Here is a 25,664-nt window from a genome sequence, read left to right as displayed (position 1 = left end):
CATTTAATTATTTAAATAGCATGTTATAAATTACCTTTTCTTTTTAATAAAACTACTAATTTTAGATTCAAAAATAACATTTTGTACAGATCACAATCAAAAAACTGTTGAAGCAAAGTTTATGAGACAGAAAAGAAAACTCGAAATGGCTATTAAAAAAACCCAACAATTTCACCCCCATTTCAATTTGGAAGGTTATTTTTTTAACATAGTTATTTATTAATAATAAAAATAGACATGTTTATTAACAACAGTTATAATTTTTTTTTCATACAGATTCACAGATAATAAGCCCACAATCTACCACCTCAAATGGTATAATTTCTTTTTTTATTTTTTTTAATTACAATTTGTAATTACAATTTATATTATTCAAATATAGTTTTTAAAGAAAGAAGACAAACCAGAAAACAAAAGATGTACTCACCAAATTTAAGTCAAAATTTACAAGGTAATATAATTAAATCTATTGTCCTTTATAATACATCCATCATAACAATACACATTCATGAATTTGCAGCATCTTTGGAAGACATCAATTTCAATTTTAATCTTCCAATAACACAACCAAAAAAGCACCATGGAAAGGAAAATGATGTTTCTTATCAATCAATTACAAATGGTCATAACGTTATTGCTTCTTCGGATTACAATATTACACAACCACTTTCTAATGTTACCAACGGTAAATAACTATACTTATCTTTTATACTTTTCCTTTAGATGATGATACATATTTTAATTTATATGTGACTACTTACTTATAATTGTTTTGTATATATATTATAGTGTCTTACAGCAATGATGATAACAGCAGTCCACAAATCTCTCGGATGATCAGAAAACAATATCTTAATTCAAAAAAAGCAACCGCTCAATTTTCTAACGCAAGGAATATTAAAGCATCTTCATCCAAATCAAAAAAACAAAATATATCTAATACATCTACATCAGATGTAATAGAACAAGGTCAAGATTAATGAATCAAATATTCTCTGGTAAATCTAAAGGTAAAAAATATTCTTTATTTTATTATATTTTTTAAACATATCAAATTTTACTTAATGTAGTAAATAATTTGTATCAGATTATTTAGATCATGGAGATCAAAGTCATGTATGTGAAAAATGTAATGCAAAATTGTGGAAGGATGAAGCGTTACGAAGTAGACAAAGAAAGAATAAATCAAGCTTTAGTTTATGTTGTGGATACAACAAAGTTCATCTTTCGACTTTTAAAGAACCTCCATCCAGTTATAAACGTCTTTTTAGTGGTTTGGATTCAAAAAGCAAACATTTTTTGAAAAACATTTATCGATACAATTCAATGTTTGCTTTTACATCAATGGGTGGAAAAGTTGATTCCTCCCTAAACCGAGGTAAAGGTCCTTTTTTTTTAGATTGAGCGGTGAAAATTACTATTCCATTGGAAGTCTTCTACCAACAGATGGTTCAAGCGCTAAATTTTCTCAGTTATATATATACGATACTGAAAATGAGGTAGCAAACAGACAAGAATGTATGGGGTATGTTTTCTACTTACTTAACAGAATTAAATTTTATATGATTTATATTTTTCACAATAGCTAACTAATTTTTGCATTACATATATTTTTTAGTAATTCCAACAAGGCATCGACAGAAGCATCTGAAACTTTAGATGAGATTATTCAGGAGTTGAAAAACATGTTAGATGCACACAATGAGTTGGTGAAATCTTACAGAATGGCCCGTGACTGTTTTCAAAGCAATCCTCATGCTGATCTAAAGTGTAAGGCCCCGTTACCGGTAGCCCTACTTTCGTGTTGGATTTACTCATAAACGCAGTTCTAATATCAGAGTTAATTAAAACATTCACGGAATATAAAAACTTTCGTAAAACATTTCATAGCAAAACACATCTTGTCTTAAAACAACATCTTGTCTTTCAAAATGAACAAAACATTAAACTTAAACGTCTTGAATCTTCTGATGTCAGCCTCTTATTCAGTGCCACATGTCTCCTCAAGCGAGCTGCCTCATCCTACTCACCTGCGTGCATACTAAAAGTCAGCTACGCTGAGTGAGTTCTAGTTAATCATACATTATACAATACATATAAACTTATATTCTTTCAATCATACTTTCATATTTTCATACTTTCTTTTGTACTAACTTGCTTTCATATCTTACGTTATAAAGAGCATTACGCCCTACATTCCTCGAGTATTATTAGGGCTCGGCACCCTCCTTCCTCGAGTATTATTAGGGCTCGGTACCCTCCTTCCTCGAGTATTATTAGGGCTCGGTACCCTCTTTCCTCGAGTATTATTAGGGCTCGGTACCCTCTTTCCTCGAATATTAGCAGGGTTCTGTTCCCTAGTTCTCGAATATTAGTAGGGTTCGATTCCCTCCTCGTTACCATACAACCATACATCATACCTCGAGTATTATTAGGGCCCGGTACCCTCTTCGTAACCATACAACCATCCTTTCCTTCTTTTATTAACTTTATCACATTCATACACATAAGCATACATATCATACTTACCTTATACATAGCGTTACGACCTGACAGTACGTGCAATATCCGAAGATCGTTCACGTACCATCAAGCAATCATTCATACATTTCACGTTATTCGCATAAGGCATACACTTATCTCTTAGGATAAGCGTATTAACAAACATATTGAGTATGCACACAGCCCGGAAAACATAACACATAAATGGGGCTAGAAACTCACCTGAATCCTGTTACGTTCTCCGTTAATCGTTATTCCCTTCTTGAGCTGTGTACGGCTAACTGTATAATATTTACATGTATCAATTAACTACTACTACTACTCATGTTGTATTTCTATCTTTATATAACCCCAACGAACGGGGGTCCGGGGGCAGCGCCCCTGGCAACGGGGTCTAGGGGCGGCAGCCCCTAGCAGGGTCTAAGGGGCAGAGCCCCTGGCTGGGGTTGAGCTGCCAGGTCAGCTTGGAAAAATTTTTTATTTCCATTAACTGTCTTAACACATTTTTCATTAGGTTTTTCATTTATTTTCTAATTTGCTAACTCAAGCAAACTTATCATTAAGCGAACTTAACAATAAGCGAACTTAACATTAAGCGAACTTACTGTAAGCGAACTTAGTGTTAAGCGAACTTATCATTAAGCGAACTTATCATTAAGGGAACTTAACAATAAGCGAACTTAAAACCAGGCGAAGTTAACTTGGCGAAGTTACACCTTAAGCGAACTTATGCCAGGCGAAGTTAACTTGGCGAAGTTACACCTTAAGCGAACTTATGCCAGGCGAAGTTGTCCAGTTAGGCGAACTTGCTTGCAGGCGAAGTTAAGCTTTGCAGGCGAAGTTATGGCTTTGCAGGCGAAGTTATGGCTTTGCAGGCGAAGTTGCCCAGTTCAGCTACGGGTTTGGTTTTTATCAAGCATTTTGGCGATTTTAATACCCTTGTTATGGTTCGACATCACCCACTACGTTCCCTAACTGTTTTCGTTCGTATATATCCCGTATATACTATAAAGCTTGGACCTTTAAGGTAAAAACGTTCAATACTACGTAAACTTTAAAGGTCAAGAACATACCTTTAGCGCTCGCTCGATCTTGGTTAGCTTGTTTATGCACTCTAGATCTCGTGTAATAAGATCTAATACCAACTAACGTTTACTCTCTCTCGGATCTTGCTCGTTTCTCCCTCTCGGCCGGCCGTATATGGGGTGTGTGTGTGTTTGGAGTGTGTAGAGATTAAGATGGAATGAAATGAGGTTTAGGGTTTTATGGTGGCTTAGGGGATATTTATATCCCTTAAAGCCCATGGACCTAAGTCCCATTCTCATTTAACCCATCTTAATTAATCTAAGTCCATGATCTTTTCCATATTAGACGTTAGTTAATATTATTAAACGCACGACAATTTAACGCAACTTTCTTTATTTATTATTAGAATATTTAGGATGTTACATAATGTTACGCCTTATTGCAAAAAGAAATAAAGATGGAAGAACATATAACTTGCCAACTGCTTCCGAGGTTGCTGCTTTAGTTGTTGGAGACATTGACACGTCACTTGAACCGAGAGATATTATTGTCAAGACCAAAGAGGGTTTTCTGCAACGTATTAATGAATTACATCCCTCTTATGTGTCACTTCAGTATCCGATTATTTTTATTTATGGTGATGATTGTTATTGAATTGACATTCCTCATCGGGATGTTTCTGGTTCAAACACCACTAAAACACGCTTATGCACAATAAGAGAGTTTTTCTGTTACATGATCCAAGACAGATTGAATCATTATTCATTGATTCTACTTTCTAGGCGCCTTTTTCAACAATTTTTAGTTGATGCGTATACAATGATCGAAAGTGAAAGACTGTTTTTCATACGTAATCAGCAAAAGAAATTGAGATGTGAGACTTATGAGAATCTCCGTTCTTTTCAAAATCAAGGCAACAACGATCTGTCTACAGTTGGTCAGCGTGTTATACTACCTTCTTCCTTTACTGGCAGTGCACGTTAGATGTTGCAAAATTATTTAGATGCCATGTCTCTTTGTAAGTTGTATGGCTATCCAGATTTTTTTCATTACAATTACATGTAACCCTAAATGGCCAGAAGTTAAAAGATTTTTAGAAGACACAACGCTTACTGCCGAAGACAGACCTTATATTTTATGTCGATTATTCAAAATCAAATTGGATTCTATCATTAAAGACATCAAGGAGAATTCAATACTTGGAAAGGTCCAAGCATGTACTTTTTTCTCCTTATTTCTACAAATCATCAACAAACATATATGTATGCTTCCAAACCATATTAAGGAAAAATAATTATACATATAAAATATATTATCATATATCACATAATATATATAATTAGCAAACCATCCTACATAATAATATTTACATACCAAGCCTTATAAAAATAAGGCAAACAGTTTAAAAAAAATTGTCTTGAGTTACCATAACCATAACCCTACCATTACATATCAAAACACATGAAAAACAAAGTTTTCACCACCACCACCAGCATTCACCAGCACCCATCACCTGCATTCACCACCAGCCACCACTTATATTCAAAATATAACCAAAACTCAAAACCTTATAACTTAAATGCTTAATTGTTGTTATAATTTTCTCAAATAATCTAAAACCACTATAATAATAAGTATTTTCAAGGCTTACTATTAAACCGTAACTAACTTATTGAAATGCTTTATAAATTTGAACCTAAAACTATACTAATAAAACTCTAATAATAAGAAAACAAAAACATCTATTAAAATTTCTTATTTATTGGGTGTTTGGAATTCCTTATTTTCATAACTTATAACTGATAAAATTTTTGCTAAAGTTAATAAGGTATTTGGCAAACCATAACGCCTTTTGGATTTTAAGTTATGGTTAAAGCAAAATATATGAGTTTTCAAAACTTAGGAATCTCTAACTTATTAACTTCATTGATTTGAATTACCTATTACACCATTTAACCATCAAAAACCATTACAATCCTTTTAAAAAAGAGTGTCTATTTTGGTCATTTTGATTTTTCTAAACAAATAACCTAATCCAAACATTTTTTTCAAAAACAAATTTATAAAAAATACACAATTTTATAACTCCTTTCAACAAAAACTCCCTTTTCACTTAGATAAGCTGTTTTAACACACCCTTGATAATCATATTATAACACTAATATATTACAACTATTTAGTTAAACAATATAATTCTCTTATACAAAACATATAACACATTTCACCTATTTTACTATGTGTAAAATGTTACATTTCATAACTTTCTGAATCTATAAAATGACTACTAAATCCAGAAATATAAATACATTAAGGTACAAAGTTAACTAAAAAGATTAATATAGAAATTTCGATATTTAATTTATTTACCTCAATAGAAGCATTCATCATCACTTGTGATGTCTAGATCCACATCCGAGAATAGCCTTCACTTTCTTCAGCTTCTTCATTACTAATCCAACCAGCATCAACAAGCTCTTTAAAAATCTCTTCTTCAACCTCCAACCTCCTTGAAAGAGCCTTTTTGAAACTGAGAAGCGATGATGAATGCATTCCAACAAAAATCGGTTCAATGGAAAGCATTTTTTCAAAAAAAGAAACCCCTTGCATGCTCAGAACTTCATCCAATGACAAGGTATTTGTTTCATCATTGTCAAAATAGTTGGATGTTCTGATGAGTTTCAAAAAAAGTCCATTGAACGATTTGTGGTGGAACTTCTGCTTGTACTTGATTTGGATCAAAGATTTGATGAAGCTTTTTCATGAGCCTCACTGGTTTTCCATAATCCTCTCCCGGACAGATCCCTAACTCATACATCTTTCTGAGTACATGCTCTTCTAGATTCAACACCCCTCTCACCGTTCTTATTTTTATCACCCTTCAATCGTTCATTCTTAGCACAAAACAACCTTCTAAATGTTACATCTTTCTGAGTACATGCTCTTCTAGATTCAACACCCCTCTCACCGTTCTTATTTTTATCACCCTTCAATCGTTCATTCTTAGCACAAAACAACCTTCTAAATGTTTAAACCTCCATGATACTAGAGCTGCCATTTTTTTTTTCAGAAAACTTAAAGAACAAAGCTAAAAAGATGTGGTGTTCATCTATCATTTGACATATATTAATATACTTTGAAAACAAAATCTTCTAAATCTAAACATTTAATTCGTAAACCAGACTTTAGGTTTTCCAACTTCCATCATCATTACTTTTGACGGCTGAGGTTATTATACCCCCTGACCTTTCATTTCTGATTTGACCTATTTCATATTAAGTTAAGTATATATTATGCCATATTTAGTAATCCACCATATCTTCCCCTATTTTATATTAATTACAAACTTTCTATTAACATTAAATGTCTTTTTTGTATTAAACTTTAATTTAATAAACTTATTTTTGATATTCATTTTGATGTAACAATCTGATATGTTTGTTTATCTTTTTTATAGTTGTATATACAGTGGAGTTTCAAAAACGTGGGTTGCCTCATGCTCATCTGTGTTTATTTATACATGCTGATCACAAACTTCCAACAGTTGAACATATTGATCCATTTATTTCAGCCGAAATACCAGACAAAAAGTTAGATCCAGAATTATATTATCTTGTAAGGGAGTTCATGATTCATCGTCCGTGTGGCATTGCAAACAAGAACTGTCCATGCATGACTGACGGAAAGTGTTCAAAAAAATTCCCAAAAAAAGTCCATGAATTCACATCAATTGACGGTGATGGTTATCCCGTATACAGAAGACGAAATAATGGTTTTTTTGTTGAGAAGTCAAGTGTTATGTTGGATAATACAAGAGTTGTGCCGTATAACAAAACTCTTAAAAAGATATCAAGCACACATCAATGTTGAGTGGTGCAATCAAGCCGGTTCCATCAAAATAAAGGTCATGATAGAGCATCGGTGTTTTGTACCAACCAATCAAGAAAATCAGAATCAAGAAAACATTGATGAAATCAAAGACTACTATAGTTGCAGATATATATCTGCATGTGAAGCATCATGGAGGATTTTTTCATATGATATACATTATAGGACTCCTTCAGTGATTAGGCTTCCTTTTCATCTACGTGGTCAACAGCAAGTTATTTATGAGTCGTTTGATGATCTTGATGATATATTAGATAAACCATCTGTTGCTTCCTCAAGTTTTCAGAGTGGTTCAAATGCAATCAAAGTTATCCAGAAGCACGTACTTTAACTTATGTTGAATTTCCTACAAAGTTTGTTTGGAAAGCCGACAAACGTTATTGGAAACCAAGGAAACAAGGATTTTCCATTGGCAGAATTCATGCAGTTTCTCCTTCTCTTAGTGAAGCTTATTATTTAAGAATTTTTTTGAACAAGGTAAAAGGTCCAACAACATTTGCTCAAATTCGAACCGTCAACTCTGTTAAATATCCAACATTTAGAGATGCATGTTATGCATGTGGCCTTTTGGATGATGACAATGAATACTTTGAAGCAATTGTAGAAGCAAGTTTTACTGGCACTGGTTATTACTTATGAAGTTTATTTTGCACATTGCTAATGTCGGAGAGCATGTCTAGGCCTGAATTTGTTTGGAAACTACGTGGACTTATTTGTCAGATGATATTTTATACAAACAGCGCGTTCTTTTAAAGAATCCAGGTATAAAAATTCATATCATGATTTAATTTGCTGTTTTATTATATATATTTAAAAATCTATATTTAATTTATTTTTTGTATAACACATGTTTTTAAAATGTACAGGTTTAGAACTTAATGAAGAACAACTCAAAAACCTTACATTGTTTGAGATAGAAAAGTTTCTATTAAGAAATAATTCTACTCTAAATATTTTTTCTACCATGCCTTTTCCTAATCAAGATTCCATCTCTTCTGCAAATAATCTTTTACTTAGTGAAGAACTAGCTTATGACAATGTGATGTTAGCTCAAGAGTTTGAACAACTGTTTTCTTCATTTACTGAAGAGCAGCATTCTGTATATGAAGAAATCATTGAAGCGGTTGATAAGAACAAAGGTGGGGTATTTTTTGTTTATGGTTATGGTGGGACTGGAAAAACTTATCTTTGGAAGACCTTATGTGCATCTATAAGATCCCAAGGAAAAATTGTTTTAAGTGTTGCTTCAAGTGGAATCGCATCACTTTTGTTATCCGGAGGTAGGACTGCACACTCCAGGTTTCACATCCCAATTAATTTGGCTGAGGATTCATTTTGTTATATAAAGCCAGATAGCGATCTTGCATATCTATTAAGAGAAACCTCACTAATTATATGGGATGAAGCACCGATGGTACACAAGCATGGGTTTGAAGCTTTGGATAGATCATTAAAAGATGTTTTAACATCCGCATCAGGAGCTTCTTCAAATTTACTATTTGGTGGAAAGGTGACTGTTTTTTGAGGAGACTTTAGACAAATATTACCGGTTGTCCCGGGTGGAAGTAGACAACAAATTGTCAATTCATGTTTAACTTCTTCTTACATTTGGAGAAATTGCAAAGTCCTTAAGTTGACAAAAAATCTGAGGTTAAGTACCTCAATCCATTCATCTGAAATTGAGCAAACTAAATTGATTGCACAATGTCTTTTGGATATAGGCGAGGGTAATGTTGGTGGTACCAATGATGGTGAAGCACAAATAGAAATAGCACAAGATCTTCTTATCAGACATTCATCTGATCCAGTTTCTAAATTAATAGACTTTGTCTATCCCTCCGTTTTACAAAATTTCAAAAAACAAAATTATTTTCTTCAAAGAGCAATACTTGCTCCAAAAAATGATATTGTTCAAGAAATTAATAATCGTTTGCTGTCAATATTTCCTGGAGAAGAAAGGGAATATCTAAGTTCTGATAGTGTATGTCCTACCGACATGATTAATGAGAATTTAGATGAAAGTTTATGCTCTCCAGACATTCTTAATGGAATTAAAGCATCAGGTTTGCCAAACCACAAGTTGGTGTTAAAGGTAGGAGTTCCTGTTATGCTACTAAGAAATATTGATCAGAAAAGTGGATTGTGTAACGGTACTCGGTTAAAGGTGGTCTCATTGGGAAAACGTATTATACGAGTGGAGATTATATCAGGTAGTAATATTGGAGATAGACATTATATTCCAAGAATTACTTTAATACCTACCGACAAAAAACTTCACATTAAGCTACAAAGAAGACAATATCCGCTTGGTTTATGTTTCGCAATGACCATAAACAAAAGTCAAGGGCAATCACTATCAAGAGTTGGATTATATTTGAAAAAGCCCGTTTTTACACATGGTCAACTGTATGTTGCATTATCAAGAGTTACAAGACGAGACGGACTTAAAGTTCTAATTCTAGATAGTGATGGTAATACTTCAAATGAAACATCAAATGTTGTATATAAAGAAGTATTTCGAAATTTGTAAGTACTTTTCAAAAGTTTATCAATATTAATGTTTTTAAACAATTATGGTCAATTATATGGCATCTCATAATGTTACATATATTCCACAATCATAATCGTTGAATTCAATCAATATAATAAAAAGCCTTTACTTCAAGCAATATAATTAAAGTAGTCCATCATTATAGTACAAAGTTATAAACATTCTAAATTACCAAAAAGTATTAAATAAAGCCATACATATTCTAAGTTAAAACATTGCTTCAAATATTGTTTAAAAACTATAATAAACCATAATTAAAAGGTCAAAATCATGATTACCAAACATAAAACATAAAAAGCAAATTGTCTTAATTGTTCACAACATTACTTATGATTAATTTCCCCTCGCTTTTGTTAAAAACAAACAAACATCTGTCTCCAACATTCAACTCAAAAGTCGTTAACATACATTTGAAGTCATGCACACGGTATCTCGGATTGTTGTGTGGACTTTCCACACGAAGTTCACTTTTAAATTCCACACCTTGGTTGTTTCTTATAATGACATTCCTTGCTTGATTCAACTTTGATTTGCTTCAAAACGATTTGGTAAACGCTGGGAAAAAAAATGAAAACATTATATTTTATGAATGCTATATTTGGAGTATAAAATTTAAAACTATCACCAATTGTTAGAGAATTACCAAACGATCAAAAATTGTTTTCTCGAATTGTAGATCTTCATCATCAACCACATTAACTGCATCATCATTTTCTTCATCACCATTTGTACCATCATCAACTTCAACACGAACCTCATTAATCCCACCAATAATTTCTTCATCACCATTGTTACAGTTATCAACATCAACAACATCAACATCAACATCCATAAAATGCTGCTCATCAACATCAACATTATTTTCAGACTCTTGATTCATTCCCACATAAGTTACTTCATAATCAGCATTATTCTCATCAAGATTATCATCAGATTCATCTTCAATAGATTCAAGATCAACATATATAATTTCTCGAACCCTTTCCGGACATTTAAATGGTGTCAACCTATATTCCATACCATCTCCCTTGAAAGCTGTCAACTTGAAAACATCTCTACCATCATAATCAAATACCAGATGCTGTCCCTTTTTCAGTTTTAAAGCTTCAACTACTTTCAGCCAACCCCTCCTAAAATAAAACTTTTCTCCAATGTGAAGGATTTTGACTGTACAATCATTCATGTCATGAGCACGTATCGTAAAATATCTTATAGAGATATTTTCCATATCTTCAAATCGTTGAACAAACAAATTTGACACCACCTTTATATTCAAAAACATTAAAAACTAATTTAAAATTTTCTATACTCTAACTATTACTTTATATTCACAATAAGAATACATACCGTATAATCTATGTCAAAATGGAACAGGTTTTTGTAGAATGAATTGCGGTCAGCAGTAACACGAGTTTCATGGAAATGTTGAATTGTGAAACATGAATTTCCATCATGCTTAAAGACCAAAAAATCACCAGAAGCTAACTTCAAATCCGAAGCAACGTTTTCCCATCCTTTAGTAATCCTATATGCATTCTTCACATATTTTATTGACACTGTCCATCTGGATCCACTTTTTGTTCTAATGGTAGTAGAACCAAGTGGATAATTATATTTTAAAAATAACTCATCGTAGTTTAACGGTAACTTCAGAAATAAATACAAATTCAAAACCATTTTACATTAATATACTTATTATTTACTGATACTATTTAAAAACTACAAGGCTTACCATAGAAGTTGCATTAGGGTTTTTTACAATCCTAATAAACCTTGGACCCATCTGACCTGTGAATGATTATAACAGTCAATTTTGTATTACAGCTTATGTTATAATTCAAACATATCAAGAAATAAACACTAACACAATGTCAAAAATAATACAAACATTATTTCATTCTGATTATATTTCTTTTCAAAAGCCCTAATTTTATTTATCAAAACACACATAAATAATTTTCATTAAATTTTGTTATGCAATCTACATAAACATAAAGATAACTTATATTAAAACATTAAACTTAAAAGATTATTTTAATCATCACCGTCTTTACTCAAAACTTTCACAGTTTCACTTATTTTAACCTTAATCAACACAATACTTAGTATGTGAAAAGTAACTCACCAAATATAGAAGATCTTAACAATACGATAATTGATTCTTTGAGAGTTCATTCGTATATACTTTCGATGTGGAAGGTGGAAGATTGAAGATGGAAGAATGAGGATAGAAGATGAAAAGGAGTTAATGTAAAGACAATAGGTTAAACAATGTTTTATTGGGATTCAAAGTTATATAGATAATTATATTGTTAATTTTTATTATTTTATTTTTTATAATACAGTGTAATAAAAAAATTAATATGACGTTTTTTCATAAAAAGTATAATACAAAAATTCCAATAAAACATTAATTTTTATATTATTATTTTTTATAATACAGTATAATACAAAAATTCCAAACTTTTTAATTTTTTCATAAACATTAATTCAAATTTTCTTTTACAATCTTATAGAAAAATAATTATTTATAAAATTGATATGAATTTTACAAATTACTCACATAAATAACATTAATGAAGTTTTTATGTATAGTTGATCCCTTTCATTTTTTAAGTTTAATATTTATAAAGAAGTTAAGTGTACTAATTATCATGTAACTTTGTAAATGATACTCTATTAAAATTTTTAGTGAATTAATTCAAAAGCAAAAATGGATGATTCGATACTCGATATAAACATCAAATCCTCTATAATAATGTCTTTAGAAGTTAGTAAATGAAAACTAGAATTTATATATATTAACACAATATATTTTAATTGAATTTTATTGTTATATTTGAAGTTGATTTTTATAAATCTCACACATTTTATTATATATTGTTATTAATATGTTTACGAAAAGAAATTTTTTCAACCCGTGTAGAACACGGGCACGTAACCTAGTATATATATATATATATGTATAAATATATATTTATACAATGTTTAATAAATACGTTTTAATTAACTAAAAATCATAATAAATATTAAAAATAGTTTCTAATAAACTTATAGGAACCGACACTTTTTTGTTGATCTCGTTTCAAGGTTTTCGTGTTTATGTATGTATATATATGTGTATATATATATATGTATGTATGTATATATCGTAAATATATAAATAACGAACTCTAACTTATTTAAACCCGACACCATCTTTTGGGTAAAGTTGTTTTTATAAAAGATGTACATTTTCTCATGATAAACGTAAGCCTTAAATCAAAATCTGTAAATTTGGAGCTTTCGGTGGTCAAATCGATCCCGGCCCGTTAAGGGGCATTTTAGTCAATTTTGGAATAATTCGAATACTCTATCTTCTGGTTAGAACTAGCTTTCGGACCAGAATACTTTTCTGTTCGTCATAATATTTTGAGTGTGGTGGTCAGAGCCCGACTCCAGACTCGCAGTTTGGATTCTGAACAGTACCAGCTCGCTTAAACATTGTTTATTTCATAACTCAAATTCTGGACATCCGTTAGACCTGATTCCAGCGGCTACGTTCTCGCTTTTAATTGTATATTATTCCCTTAAAGTTTCAGGTTTATTTATTTTCTGACCAGTCAGCTCGCTTAACCGCATCCTTAAATTTCTCGTTAACTTTATTATTGCAAGGTGAGTACTTTCATACCCCTTTTTCCATCTTTCATTTTGGGGTGACATTTCATACTTATCAAACTAAATGCTTTATTTACTTGAGTCTTAAACCCACAAACGTGATTGTATACTTGACTTGAATAATTGCTCGATTTGGTGTTCTATGCTTATTTGCCTATGTGTTTACAGCTTTTGGATGGTGGAACTATAAATCCTATACCATTTGGCAATGTCAAGGTGTCGTTAACGTAATGCAATTAATGATAACTATAAAATTCTAGACTACTTGGCAACCCCTTGTAGCTAGGTGGTGCTAATGTAAGTTTTTAGCAATTGTCAATAAAATCCTAGACTAATTGCCAATAGCTAGGTGTCGCTAACTTGTTTAGCGATAACTATTTTATCCAGGTTTATAGCTCTTATTTATTGTTTTGTATACTAGTTTTGTGGCTTTTCATACTATATACTATTGTTTTTCAAACTTATGAATTGCTCACCAACCTTTGTGTTGACAAACTTTATTTTATGAAATGTCACAGGTTTGACTATTGTTGACTCGAGCACTTGACAAAAACGTTACCAAGACTATTAGGATATTAGTAAAACGAACAATATATTTGCTACTTGTATTTAACTTGGTTGTATGAATGAGATGTGTTGTTTATTAATTTGTTGAACTAAAATGAGTTGAATAAATATTGTCACTTTAAATAGTGTCTTGTGCATTTGTCCAATCACGTTCCACCCCGGTAAGTTCCGCCGTCTTTGGTCGGGGTGTGACAATTTACGCGTTACAAATATTAGAATATCTTGGGTGTCACTATGGATTGAACCCAAGTTATCCATTTTTAATACTTGTAGATAAATACACATGCGTTTCGAAATCCAAATTCCACTTGACACTATATTTTTACTAGCCTGTGTCCTAATCCTTCAAAGAATATATCAAAGCTCAAGTCCAAAGCTTCTTGAAGCGGCTAAACTTCATATTCTTATAGGTAGTTCATTATTCTCGCACCCGCACTGCAATTTATCAATGAACTATTAAGAAGCTATACTTCAACCTTCTTTATCTTGCGGTCTGAACACAAACCTTGTGATGTTTATAATGATATTGTGTTCCAACATCTCTATGACAAGCTTTCCGCATTGAATTCAGCATCTAACGTTGTATTAGATGGGAATTGGGTGTCTTGACATAGGATATTAAAGTATGGACTTTACCACCATCCCCATGACTGATATGTTCACGAGATCTCTTCCTAACTCTTTAGTTAGATCGTCAGTCAAATTATACTCATATTACAAACTCAACTGATATCACACATTGCATGATGAGCTCATGAATCATGTTATGTATAATATATAATTGTCTAGACTTTCCATTATACACCTGACTATTACCCTTAGTCAACACTATCCAACTTGATAGATTTTGGCGATATCGGTATAACCACAATGAAATGAAATTTCATAAATTCATTCAACCACTTTTATCAATTGTTGCAAATGCTAGAAACTCACATTCCATTATCAAGTGAAACAAATCCATTCCTTAATTACCTAAGAAATGAAACTTCCCTTTGTAAAGAGAATACACATCCACTTAGTTATACAATTTGCATCAGAATACTCTTCTAAAACTGATGGTAACCTTAATAACACAAACCATAATTCATGGTTTCTTTCATATAGTTAAGCAATTTATTTACTGCTTCCCATTCTTGAGCACTATTAATTACTAGCAAATATTCTCAACTTACTCACATCATAAACTTTGTCAGTCCTTGTGCTAATCATAGCATACATCAAGCATCCATAAGCCCGACACTTGGATCTATAGTAGTACTTATAGACAACTGAAATGATTAGATTTCTCAATATAATAAGATTGTGTCATGGTTCTACCATTGTTACTCCTTTTAATCCTTATTCCAAGGATTACATATGCCTCCTTTGTATCCTTCATTTCAAAATTAGAAGACAACAATTTCTTGTTACCTAATGAAGGCATGCTATGAAAATCACATAAGTCTAAATGAATGAGTTAATTCACATGCATGACATTTATTTTGATGCATATCAAAAGATGCTATTAAATTCATCTAAGACATATCTTTCATTCCAAATAATTCACATCACCTAATCTAGCATGCCAAGTTTATAAACATAATATACCATGCTTCGAGATGATATCATACAAACAAATTCAATAGCAATCAGGACATAATTATTAAATTTAAACATGTCATGATTCAAAAATTCAAATCTAACAAAATTTAATGTCGGGATATGATAAACTTATCCGACTCATTGACATTTTTAAAACTATAATTATTTAAAACAATCGAGACAAGAGATTCTTTTTAAATTCTTAAAGCATACAATCACATAATCTAAAACAAATGTTTTTCATGATATATACAAGTCTAACTTTTACATTTCCCATCATAAATACAGATCCATCTTCAACTGGTTCAAATTCTTTAAACCATTCGATCTAGATCCTTGCATATTTGACCCGTATCACCCGAGTCCAAAGACCATGCAATCCTGTACATAAAAGGATTCAAAATTAAACGATGCATAATTCTTAACCAAATTATATTTAGAAACCATTGAACTTTCTAAGTCCAATAACAAACCCGAATATCGAGTTTTGTTTATTTCACACCCAACGGATTTCCCCAACTTGTATACCTTTGATGAGCTTATCGTGACTTGACTTGTGGTATATCAACACTATGTGCATATTAACTAGGCAAATATTTTAATAATATTTTATTTCATTCAAATTACAAGAATAAAAGAATATGCCCATCAATACGGAATCTAGATAAAGAAAAACTACACCAGATTCTTGTGATATAAGCTTTTTTCCACCTAATCTATGTTCACCAACCAGATAATGGTAGCACATGAAACTAATGAATTTACTTTAAGCACCACTAGTATCTTTCCAAATATTTAAGTTATTCATCAACCATACACCAAAGTATGCACATCCCTCTTATGGAGCAAGCACCAATTAGTGCTTTCATACACAAAATTATATTCGGAAAATAAGCCAAAACAATCACATTCTAGATAAATATTATTAATATAATATCATATAACAAGCCACAACAAGAAGCTTTACACAGATTCAGGAATGGTTTAAATCCAAGAAAATATGTTCAACTTAAAACAATCAATCTTGAGAAAACCAAATAAAACAAGATAGCTATCATCGGTGTTGAATGATTGCTTCTTATAATTATTAGGGTAGAAAGAAATAAAATAATAATATCTGAATTTTTCACCAACCAATCGATTCTTCCTACGTTGGATAATTTTAAAGCCCAATTTTTATTGACAATATAACAAAATGAAACTTATCGTCAAATCTAGCAAATCAATTCTTTTATTCCAATTCCAATCCTCCCAATTCAAAGCAATCCCAAAACAAAAATGGCTAAATATATTCTAACTTAATTAGAGTTAATAAGCCACTGAAACTAGGATCATTATCATACACTCGAAATTGCAAAATAACATAGCATGAGGTCAGAGATTATAAACATTATATTTTAGAAATCAATTATTATAAACATAATCAAACAATCCCTTAAACCACAAATTTGCAAGTTACGGTTTCAACCAAATTTTACCATAATCAAAATTTGAAAATAATAACCATATCAAACCCAATATATTAGTGTTAAAATTCACATCACATGTAAGTGACAAATTCAGAATAAGATATCAATTATGCAGGCCAATTTAATTATATGCCTACCACGGAACCACATTATATTTCAAATACATGGATATACTAACACCATATAAAACTTAAGTCTCATTCCTTTAACCCTTCTAGAACATTTATATACAAAACCTAATTCGATATGCCTATACAACATAACTTCCATATGAAACTAATTCAAGAACCATAAATCAGTCAATTTGTTTAATTGAAATCGTGAAAATTGAAATCGAAACTAACAACCCAATATAGGTTTATCTTTGTTGTATATATTGTGTAGTCTATAACCCAAATTCAATCAATTAAACAAATAAACAAACCTGGTAATCTTGTATGCGATTGTAGATGAAGAAATTGCAACCTGGATCATTCTCTGAATCGTGTAATCACTATCAGATAAACCTATTTGTGGGTTACACACAATGATTTATCGGATAAGATAGAGAATTTCTGTATATGAATTGAATTTGTTATTATTCTATAAAAATCATAGAGAGAACCCAGTAACCGTTGTTCAATTCTATATGTGTGTCATCGAGAGATTAGATTTTTCTGCCAGGGAAAATCTCGATCAATATATTGTTATATTGATTCCCACATGAGGCCAAATAAAATAATTATAAGCCCATCTAATATTAACCTTAAACCCAAGTAAATTAATTACTTAAACCCAAGTATAAAATCCAATAATAAAGCCCAAATAACAATAGAATTAAATTGAGCCCGCACTCCCGCGTCACCTAACTCGTTTAATCTCTAACATTATTTCCTCGATCGACAAGTTAATCCAATAACACTAAAATAACCAACACTGGTGACTAAATGGTTCCCTTCATTAGGATAAGGGTCAAAGATCATGTTAATTGATATGCATGTGCTAGCTATGAAATGGTGGTTAAAGCTGTTAAATGACTAAACTAGTGGATAGTTAAAAAGTAGTTATAAGTTAATACAAAGTATTAGGCTAGAAAAAAAAGAACTTTACCTACTCTCTCATTAATTCTGGAAGCACTTTCCATTCTTAACACTATGTTCCCGAGTCCTTTTTAAAAAAAAGTGAAAGAAGCAAAAAGAAATTGAAAAAAAATGGTGTTCCTATGTATCTACTAAAGTGGTACTTCATTGTATGACATATATGTGCAAGACCATCTGATCAATAGGTATCACCATTTACATCAAGAAATGCTATATGTTAAAAACTGGTGTTACAACCATAACCAATTTGCTTTTGATAATTGATGTAAAGAATAATTATTTATTGTTGACCTTTGATAAAATTGGGATATTTAAGTTCAAGCCATGGACCAGATCATATCAGCTTTTTTGATGTAAAAACCTTTTGGGCCACAAATCTCACTTTAAAACATTATGAGTCATGACAAGACCCCCACCTTTACTTAGCCCTAGAAAGTAGAAAATAGAAATATGTGACATTAAATAGTAGTTGCGATAATAACTTACAATAAAGCTATTAAGAATGAACAAACACCACATGTTAGGTTAATTAAAAATATTAATTCAAGTGTTGGGAGTGCAATTTGGTCCCAAACATAGTACATGAGAGCTAACTAAACACGTTACATGACAACTTGACAAAGCAATGTTTGGTTTCAAAAAGGACAACGGTATTATTCAAATTGATTAATGTCAGTGATGTGTACCTTTTAAAATTTCAAACTTATAATCACCAAATTATGATATACCTTCCCGTTGTTTGGATGGTCAATGTAACCATGCATGCTCAGTTTTCAAAACATTTATTATTTTCTATATGTTAATAAGTTAAAACTGTTACGGTTGGTAACTTTCACACATTTTGCCAAAATATTATTATTATTATTTTTATTTTTAGAGTTACTAAGGCCACACGTAGTGGACGAGAGGTTGGCGAAAAAGGGGCAAAATTGAGGAGGAACACCGCGAAATTGTGGCGATAAGAGGCGGGGGTTGGGGTTAAGTTGTCGCCGGAAAGAATGATAAAAACCGTTATCAAACGGTCAAAATAAATTAATTAATTAAAACAATATATATTTATATATATGTGTATATATATATATATAAACATACATCTTCATATTCATTTCATACACAATTCATACCCAAATTCTTTAAAAAAATCTAGTAAAATGAATCCTACAAACAACCCGAACCAACCGAAACCCGTGGAACTCACTGCTACTATGACATAAATCATCAAAAAACACGAAAAGTTTGCCGAGGAACTCAACGATACCATGAGAGAAACCAACAAACAACACGAAAAGATTGCCGCTATGATGTAATTGCAGGAAATGAGTAAAGAATACGAATCCCTCAAAGCGGCCGGGTCACACGAAGAGGCCGCATTGTTGCAACGACGACGAGTCAAAAAAATGCGCGAATATTATGGATATTAGTACTTTTTTTTAGTTATGTATCTTTTTTTTAGTTATGTATTTTTTTGTCTTTCATTTTAATTTTAATAGATTTTTATTTTATTATTTAATTTTTTTGGTTTTTATTTGTTTAGTTTACTTATAAAAAGAAAATAATAAAAAAAGATATTTTGGGTCAAGTTTGTAGCCCCTACACCATTACACCCTAAAAACAAATTCGCACCCCTTACTGACTGGGCGTCACGTGCCGCAACTCGCTCCAATTTGTAGCCCCTCCACTACGCATAGCCTAACAGTCGTAATCTTGTAAGAGGTACTGCCAAAATTCTCTCTTCCAAAACTCAAACCCCTGACCTCCAAAAGAAGGAAACATATTTAGAGAAAATTGCCTTGACCATCCCTCCGGTCACCAAAATGATGATATCCGGCCCCAAATATTTTTGATTGTCATGTGTATTATAATACATAAAAATTGGACATGATAATTAAGTAATACCTAAACTCCCTTCACACAATCTACAATCATATGCTAGCTCAGCAAGTGAAATAACAAACTTATTTGACTTTAAATACGAGTAGTTTACCACAAATCTTTTAAGTATGATTAACTCCACATACTAGGTTAGTTAAAAATATTAAATGAAGTGTTCGGAGTGCAATTTGGTCACAAAGCATGCTACATGACAACTTAACAAGTTTAGTGAGAACTTCTTTATGCTCGAACTAATCTATCCCAAACTAAATTACACCAAACCATATTTATAAACCGGACATACCAACAAGAGTAGCTTCACTACTCTAACTCCTAATGGCTTTACCATTGGACCCAACCCCTTGCCCCATTTAAGAGGTGTTTGTTTACTAATTAAACAAACCAGTTGAATTAGCAAACCGGATCAGACTAAGGTTAATGTACAAATGAAATTAGCGTGCTAAACGTGAGAATCAAGTAGGGTAATTGTATATACAAGTAGAGTAATTATGTAATTACTTTATGATAATTACTCTATGATGTAATTATATAGTTACTCTACTTGATTGTCACGTTTAGCACACTAATTTCATTTGTATTTGATCCAAACCCATATTATTATTATTATTATTATTTTCTTAATGTATTTCTCTTATTACAACCCAACTAATATATATACTACTATGTGTTTTATATTTTATTTATGTAATATTATAAATCTACAATAGTACTAGTATTATATAATAGTATTACATGACTCGTATAGTCGTATGTATGCTTTTAATTTAAAAACTGAAAATGAAACCGATTTAAACCAAGTGCCACTTGTGAATATATACATTGGCTTTTATATATGTCATAGAAACAAAAGCCAACATTTAATTCTGTCACCAGACCAATCTATGTCACATTATCTAATGTCACCTTATCCATCCTGCCACACCCACACAATTTCCTTGGCCTAAACTCATCTTCCATGTCACCTTCCTCACCTCACATTATTAACCAACCTCTCACACCCCCTCGTACCATCAATACTGTCCGCTCTGTCATGGCAGCAACCAACCCACCCGACCGACGAAACTCCAACACACAACTGTTGGAAGAGCTTGAAGCCCTTAGCCAAACACTTAGCAACACCAAGACTTCATCCATTCCCATTCCCATTCCCATCCCCACCACCAAAAACCGACGAACCAACTCGCTCGTCCTCACCCGAACCTCAATCCCACCTATTAAAACCGATGACGACGACGAAGATGCGACGAAAATCAACCCGAAACCGCGTGCAAGGCGCATGTCGCTATCGCCTTGGCGGTCTCGTACAAATGAGGACCAAACCAGCCAAAAACAACAGCCTGCAGTTACCAGGAATATGTTCCAAGAGAGTAGTAGTAGTAGTAGTAATAATAACACGTCAACTTCTGAAAAGAAAGGCGGGTTATGGAACTGGAAGCCAATTCGGGTTCTTACCCACATTGGCAAGCAGAAACTGAGTTGTTTGTTGTCAGTAGAAGTGGTTACAATTCAAGGACTGCCTGCATCCATGAACGGGCTTCGGTTATCCGTTTCGGTTCGAAAAAAAGAAACTAAAGATGGTGCTGTGCAAACAATGCCTTCAAGGGTATCTCAAGGGGCTGCAGACTTTGAAGAGACTCTGTTTGTGAGGTGTCATGTGTATTGTACTCCGGCTGGGAACGGGAATTCGCGTGCGAAATTCGAGCCTAGACCGTTTGTTATCCATGCGTTCGCGGTCGATGCTCAAGAGCTGCATTTCGGACGGCATACGGTTGATTTAAGCCAGTTGATTCAGGAGTCTGTGGAGAAGAATACTGAAGGGACACGAATTCGGCAATGGGATATGAGTTTTAATCTTACGGGGAAGGCGAAAGGGGGCGAGTTGGTTATGAAACTCGGGTTTCAGATTATGGAGAAAGAAGGTGGAGCTGGGATTTATATGAAATCGGGTAAATCGAAGACTTTCTCGCCTTCGTTTGGGCGAAAACAGTCGAAATCGTCGTTTAGTATTCCCAGCCCGAGAATCCCAGCTCGGGCCGAGGCGTATGCCACTTCTCAAGGGAATGAGGAGTTTCAAGGGATTGATGATCTCAATCTTGATGCACCGGCACCAGCGCCTCCTCAGGAACCGGTGCAGGCGCCTCTGACTGCTTCACAGGCGCCTCCACCGGTTCAGAAGACTGAGGAGGAGCCGGAGTTGGACCTTCCGGATTTTGAAGTTGTGGATAAGGGGGTTGAGGTGGAGGATAAAGACGGGACGGAAGGAACGCAGTCGGAAGCTAATTCGGATAAACGATCAGTGACGAGTGAGGTGGTTAAGGAAGTGGTGCATGATCAAGTTCATTTGACAAGATTGTCCGAGCTCGATTCCATCGCGCAGCAGATTAAAGCGCTTGAATCTTTGATGAGGGAGGAAAAGAATGATGAAAATGATGAAGAGAATGAATCACAAAGACTTGATGAAGATGAGGATAAAGTGACAAGGGAGTTTTTGCAGATGTTAGAGAACAAAGACGGGAAAGAACCCGCCTTTAACAGTCGGGATGTGAATACCGGTTCGTCTGTTGATGGTGAAGACGGAGACGAATCAAAGGTTTACATCCCGGATCTCGGGAAGGGATTAGGCTGCGTGATTCAAACACGAAACGGAGGGTATTTAGTATCAATGAACCCGTTTGATAATCTGGTTGCGAAAAAGGACACTCCGAAACTCACAATGCAGATATCGAGACCGATGGTTTTAGAATCGAACGAATTGTTAACGGTTACTGAACTGTTTCAGCAAATGGCGGCACTCGGGTTTGAGAAACTTAGCTCAGAGATATTATCATTGATGCCCATGGAAGAACTTGTAGGCAAAACCGCAGAACAAATAGCTTTTGAAGGCATTGCATCTGCGATTATTAGTGGCAGGAACAAAGAAGGAGCCAGTTCTAGTGCGGCTCGGGCTATAACCGTGGTTAAGTCGATGGCCACGGGTATGATTACCGGAAGGAGTGATAGGATTTCGTCGGGTATTTGGAATACGAACGAGGATCCGGTTACTGGGGATGAAATACTCGCATACTCGTTGCAGAAGATTGAAGAGATGGCGGTTGAAGCATTGAAAGTTCAAGCTGATTTAACTCAAGAAACCGCTCCGTTTGATGTTCAACCGAGTAATGATAGTAGCCCGTTTGCGAATGCTGTTCCGTTAGAAGATTGGATGAAAGATAACGCGGTTGGTGCTGATAATGGAGAAGAACACATCACCATAGCGGTTGTGATCCAAATGCGGGACCCTTTAAGACAATACGAAGCGGTTGGTGGTCCGCTTATTGCACTGATCCACGCAACGTCTGTTGAAGGGGAACCGAATCAAGAAAAGAAGTTCAAAGCGGACAGTTTAAACGTGGGCGGGCTGAAGCTAAGAAGCGGAGGGAAAAAGAACGAGTGGGACACCGAGAAGCAGAGGCTAACCGCGATGCAATGGTTGGTGGCTTACGGGCTGGGGAAGGCAGGGAAGAAAGGGAAGCGGGTTTTGGTTAAGGGTCCGGATCTGCTGTGGAGTATATCGTCGCGTGTGATGGCCGACATGTGGCTCAAATCGATACGAAATCCGGATGTTAAGTTCACAGCATGAAGAAGAAGAAAAGTTTGTAAGTTTTTGCTTGAGTAAATATATATATATATATAGTTGCTTATTAAGCTGCGTAAGAAAAAAAGGATCAGACAGAAGACTCAAGATATTAATAAGTTTTTCAGACTTGATAAATTATATACTGTTTAAAGTTTCTTTGTACTTAAAACTATAATTTGTAGCTTTGTAATGATGTTTGTTTATTCCATTATTATTTCATTGAAGTTGACACTTTTTCCAACTTATATATCCATTTTCTGATCTATGTTATTACATTAACAACTGTATGTTTTTGGTAGGACTGTAAACGAATCGAACAATGCCTTGTCCATGTTCGCCTGTTAAGCTTTTATCGAGCAACGGACGATTCACGAATAATTAAGCGAATGAAATTTGTTGGTTGCGTTAATTTGTTTATTAATGAAATGAACTTGCTCGTGACATTATAATGGTAGGTTATAGCATCTGGTCTGTGAAGATGGATTTTTTTTACCAAAAGACTTCAAATTCATTAATTCACTCCAAAAACAATTCAATTATAATCATAACTCGTAATATAAATGAAACAGAGACAAATCCTTTGAATAAAAGTAATAAAGTCTATGAAAAGAACACATACTACTAGAATATCCAGACAAATAAAACCAAAAACCATAAGATAAAAAAATTTGGCAACCCACACCATCAGTAGCAAGCCCAACAGTACCTCAGCAACCCAGTAAACTTAAAAATACATATACATTTATTCAGAAGTTAAACTACAATATCAAAACAAATTATAAAATTGAGTTCATGTTTACCTTAAAAATAGAGATGTTGAAGGATGTTGTTATTCAGACTAAAAACTAAATCCCTGTAAAAATTAAAAATATAAATAAATAAAATTCAGAATGATGGATATGCTATTTTAATACTAATATTGAAAGTAGGAAGTAGCCTATAGTTTACCTCTTGTTTTTTTTTATTTTTATAAAGGAGTTGAGGTCTTCCTCCAAGTAACACCTTCCAAAGTTTGTATCAATTATGTTTAGTGTTGGAGTATCCAAATGCCCATTGGTGAAAACTGTTATTTGAGGACTGGACATTCCTTGATTTCCAAAGTATCTAATGATGGCCATGAATAGTAATCCTTCCCTAAGCAAAATCCCTCGAGTGTTTTAAGTTTCAAGGACTTTAGACAAGGTAACACAACCTCTTTCACTTCGGCATCACATTCAGATTCATCTTCTTCTACATTAACAATTACCTCCAACTCTAGGCAGTCACGTATGTGTAGGCCTTGGAGTTGCAACAGACTACCAACCATGGAACTAGTAAATACATGTTTTAACCTTCTACAACTTTCAATAGAGAGTGTTGTTAGGTTTGGAAACTTCAATACTGTTCCATGATGATTGCCCTTCCATATACACTTGAGACTCTCAAGATAATTTAATTGCACTTCTTTTAAGTTTACTATTTCAACAACAGCTTGTGAATCACTAGTTGTCCCTTCCATTGCTTCTACCTCAAATACCTCTTCTACATTAGAACATTGGTGTACATTAATGCTCTCCAAGTTTTTCAGATTTTGCAACTCATTGGATGGAATAACGTTCTTAACATCCTCAACGTAGTTACAATCCATGTGTAATTTAATCAAATTATGAAAACACCAAGGTAATCGTTCCAAACTAGTAGACCACAAGCTTGTACTCTCTGAACTTGTCTGGAAGGCCAAAACATAAATACAAAATATAAATGGAAGTGTTTATATTTAGTTGTATATATCTATACTGTATATAATACAAACACAAGATAAAACACACAATGCATAAAATTATAAAATTCTAGAG

At 33.2% G+C, this 25,664-nt stretch overlaps 1 protein-coding gene, 1 long non-coding RNA gene and 1 pseudogene across 2 annotated transcripts; 1 reads left to right on the top strand and 2 right to left on the bottom strand.

The window, feature by feature from the left end:
* Positions 1-1,568: 1,568 nt before the first annotated feature.
* LOC143617508 (uncharacterized) lies at positions 1,569-6,439 on the bottom strand. Its single transcript, XR_013150849.1, has 2 exons — positions 3,952-6,439; positions 1,569-1,763 (listed from the first exon to the last, which is right to left on the bottom strand). It is a non-coding gene; the product is annotated as an uncharacterized LOC143617508 (long non-coding RNA).
* A 3,413-nt stretch (positions 6,440-9,852) lies between these two features.
* On the bottom strand, positions 9,853-11,777 carry LOC143617823 (uncharacterized). The gene is made up of 2 exons (XM_077090260.1): positions 10,860-11,777; positions 9,853-10,802 (listed from the first exon to the last, which is right to left on the bottom strand). The coding sequence occupies exons 1-2, from the start codon at positions 11,244-11,246 to the stop codon at positions 10,596-10,598; spliced, it is 594 nt and encodes a 197-aa protein (XP_076946375.1). The 5' UTR covers positions 11,247-11,777; the 3' UTR covers positions 9,853-10,595.
* A 9,280-nt stretch (positions 11,778-21,057) lies between these two features.
* Positions 21,058-23,844, top strand: LOC143617814 (protein PLASTID MOVEMENT IMPAIRED 1 pseudogene; annotated as a pseudogene).
* Positions 23,845-25,664: the final 1,820 nt, after the last annotated feature.

The sequence above is a fragment of the Bidens hawaiensis genome, unplaced genomic scaffold, assembly GCF_021521415.1.
Source record: "Bidens hawaiensis isolate Kalapana, Puna unplaced genomic scaffold, B.hawaiensis_p1.1 tig00002323_1, whole genome shotgun sequence".
NCBI classification, from domain to species: Eukaryota; Viridiplantae; Streptophyta; class Magnoliopsida; order Asterales; family Asteraceae; genus Bidens; species Bidens hawaiensis.
This window is presented reverse-complemented; position numbering and strand designations above follow the sequence as displayed.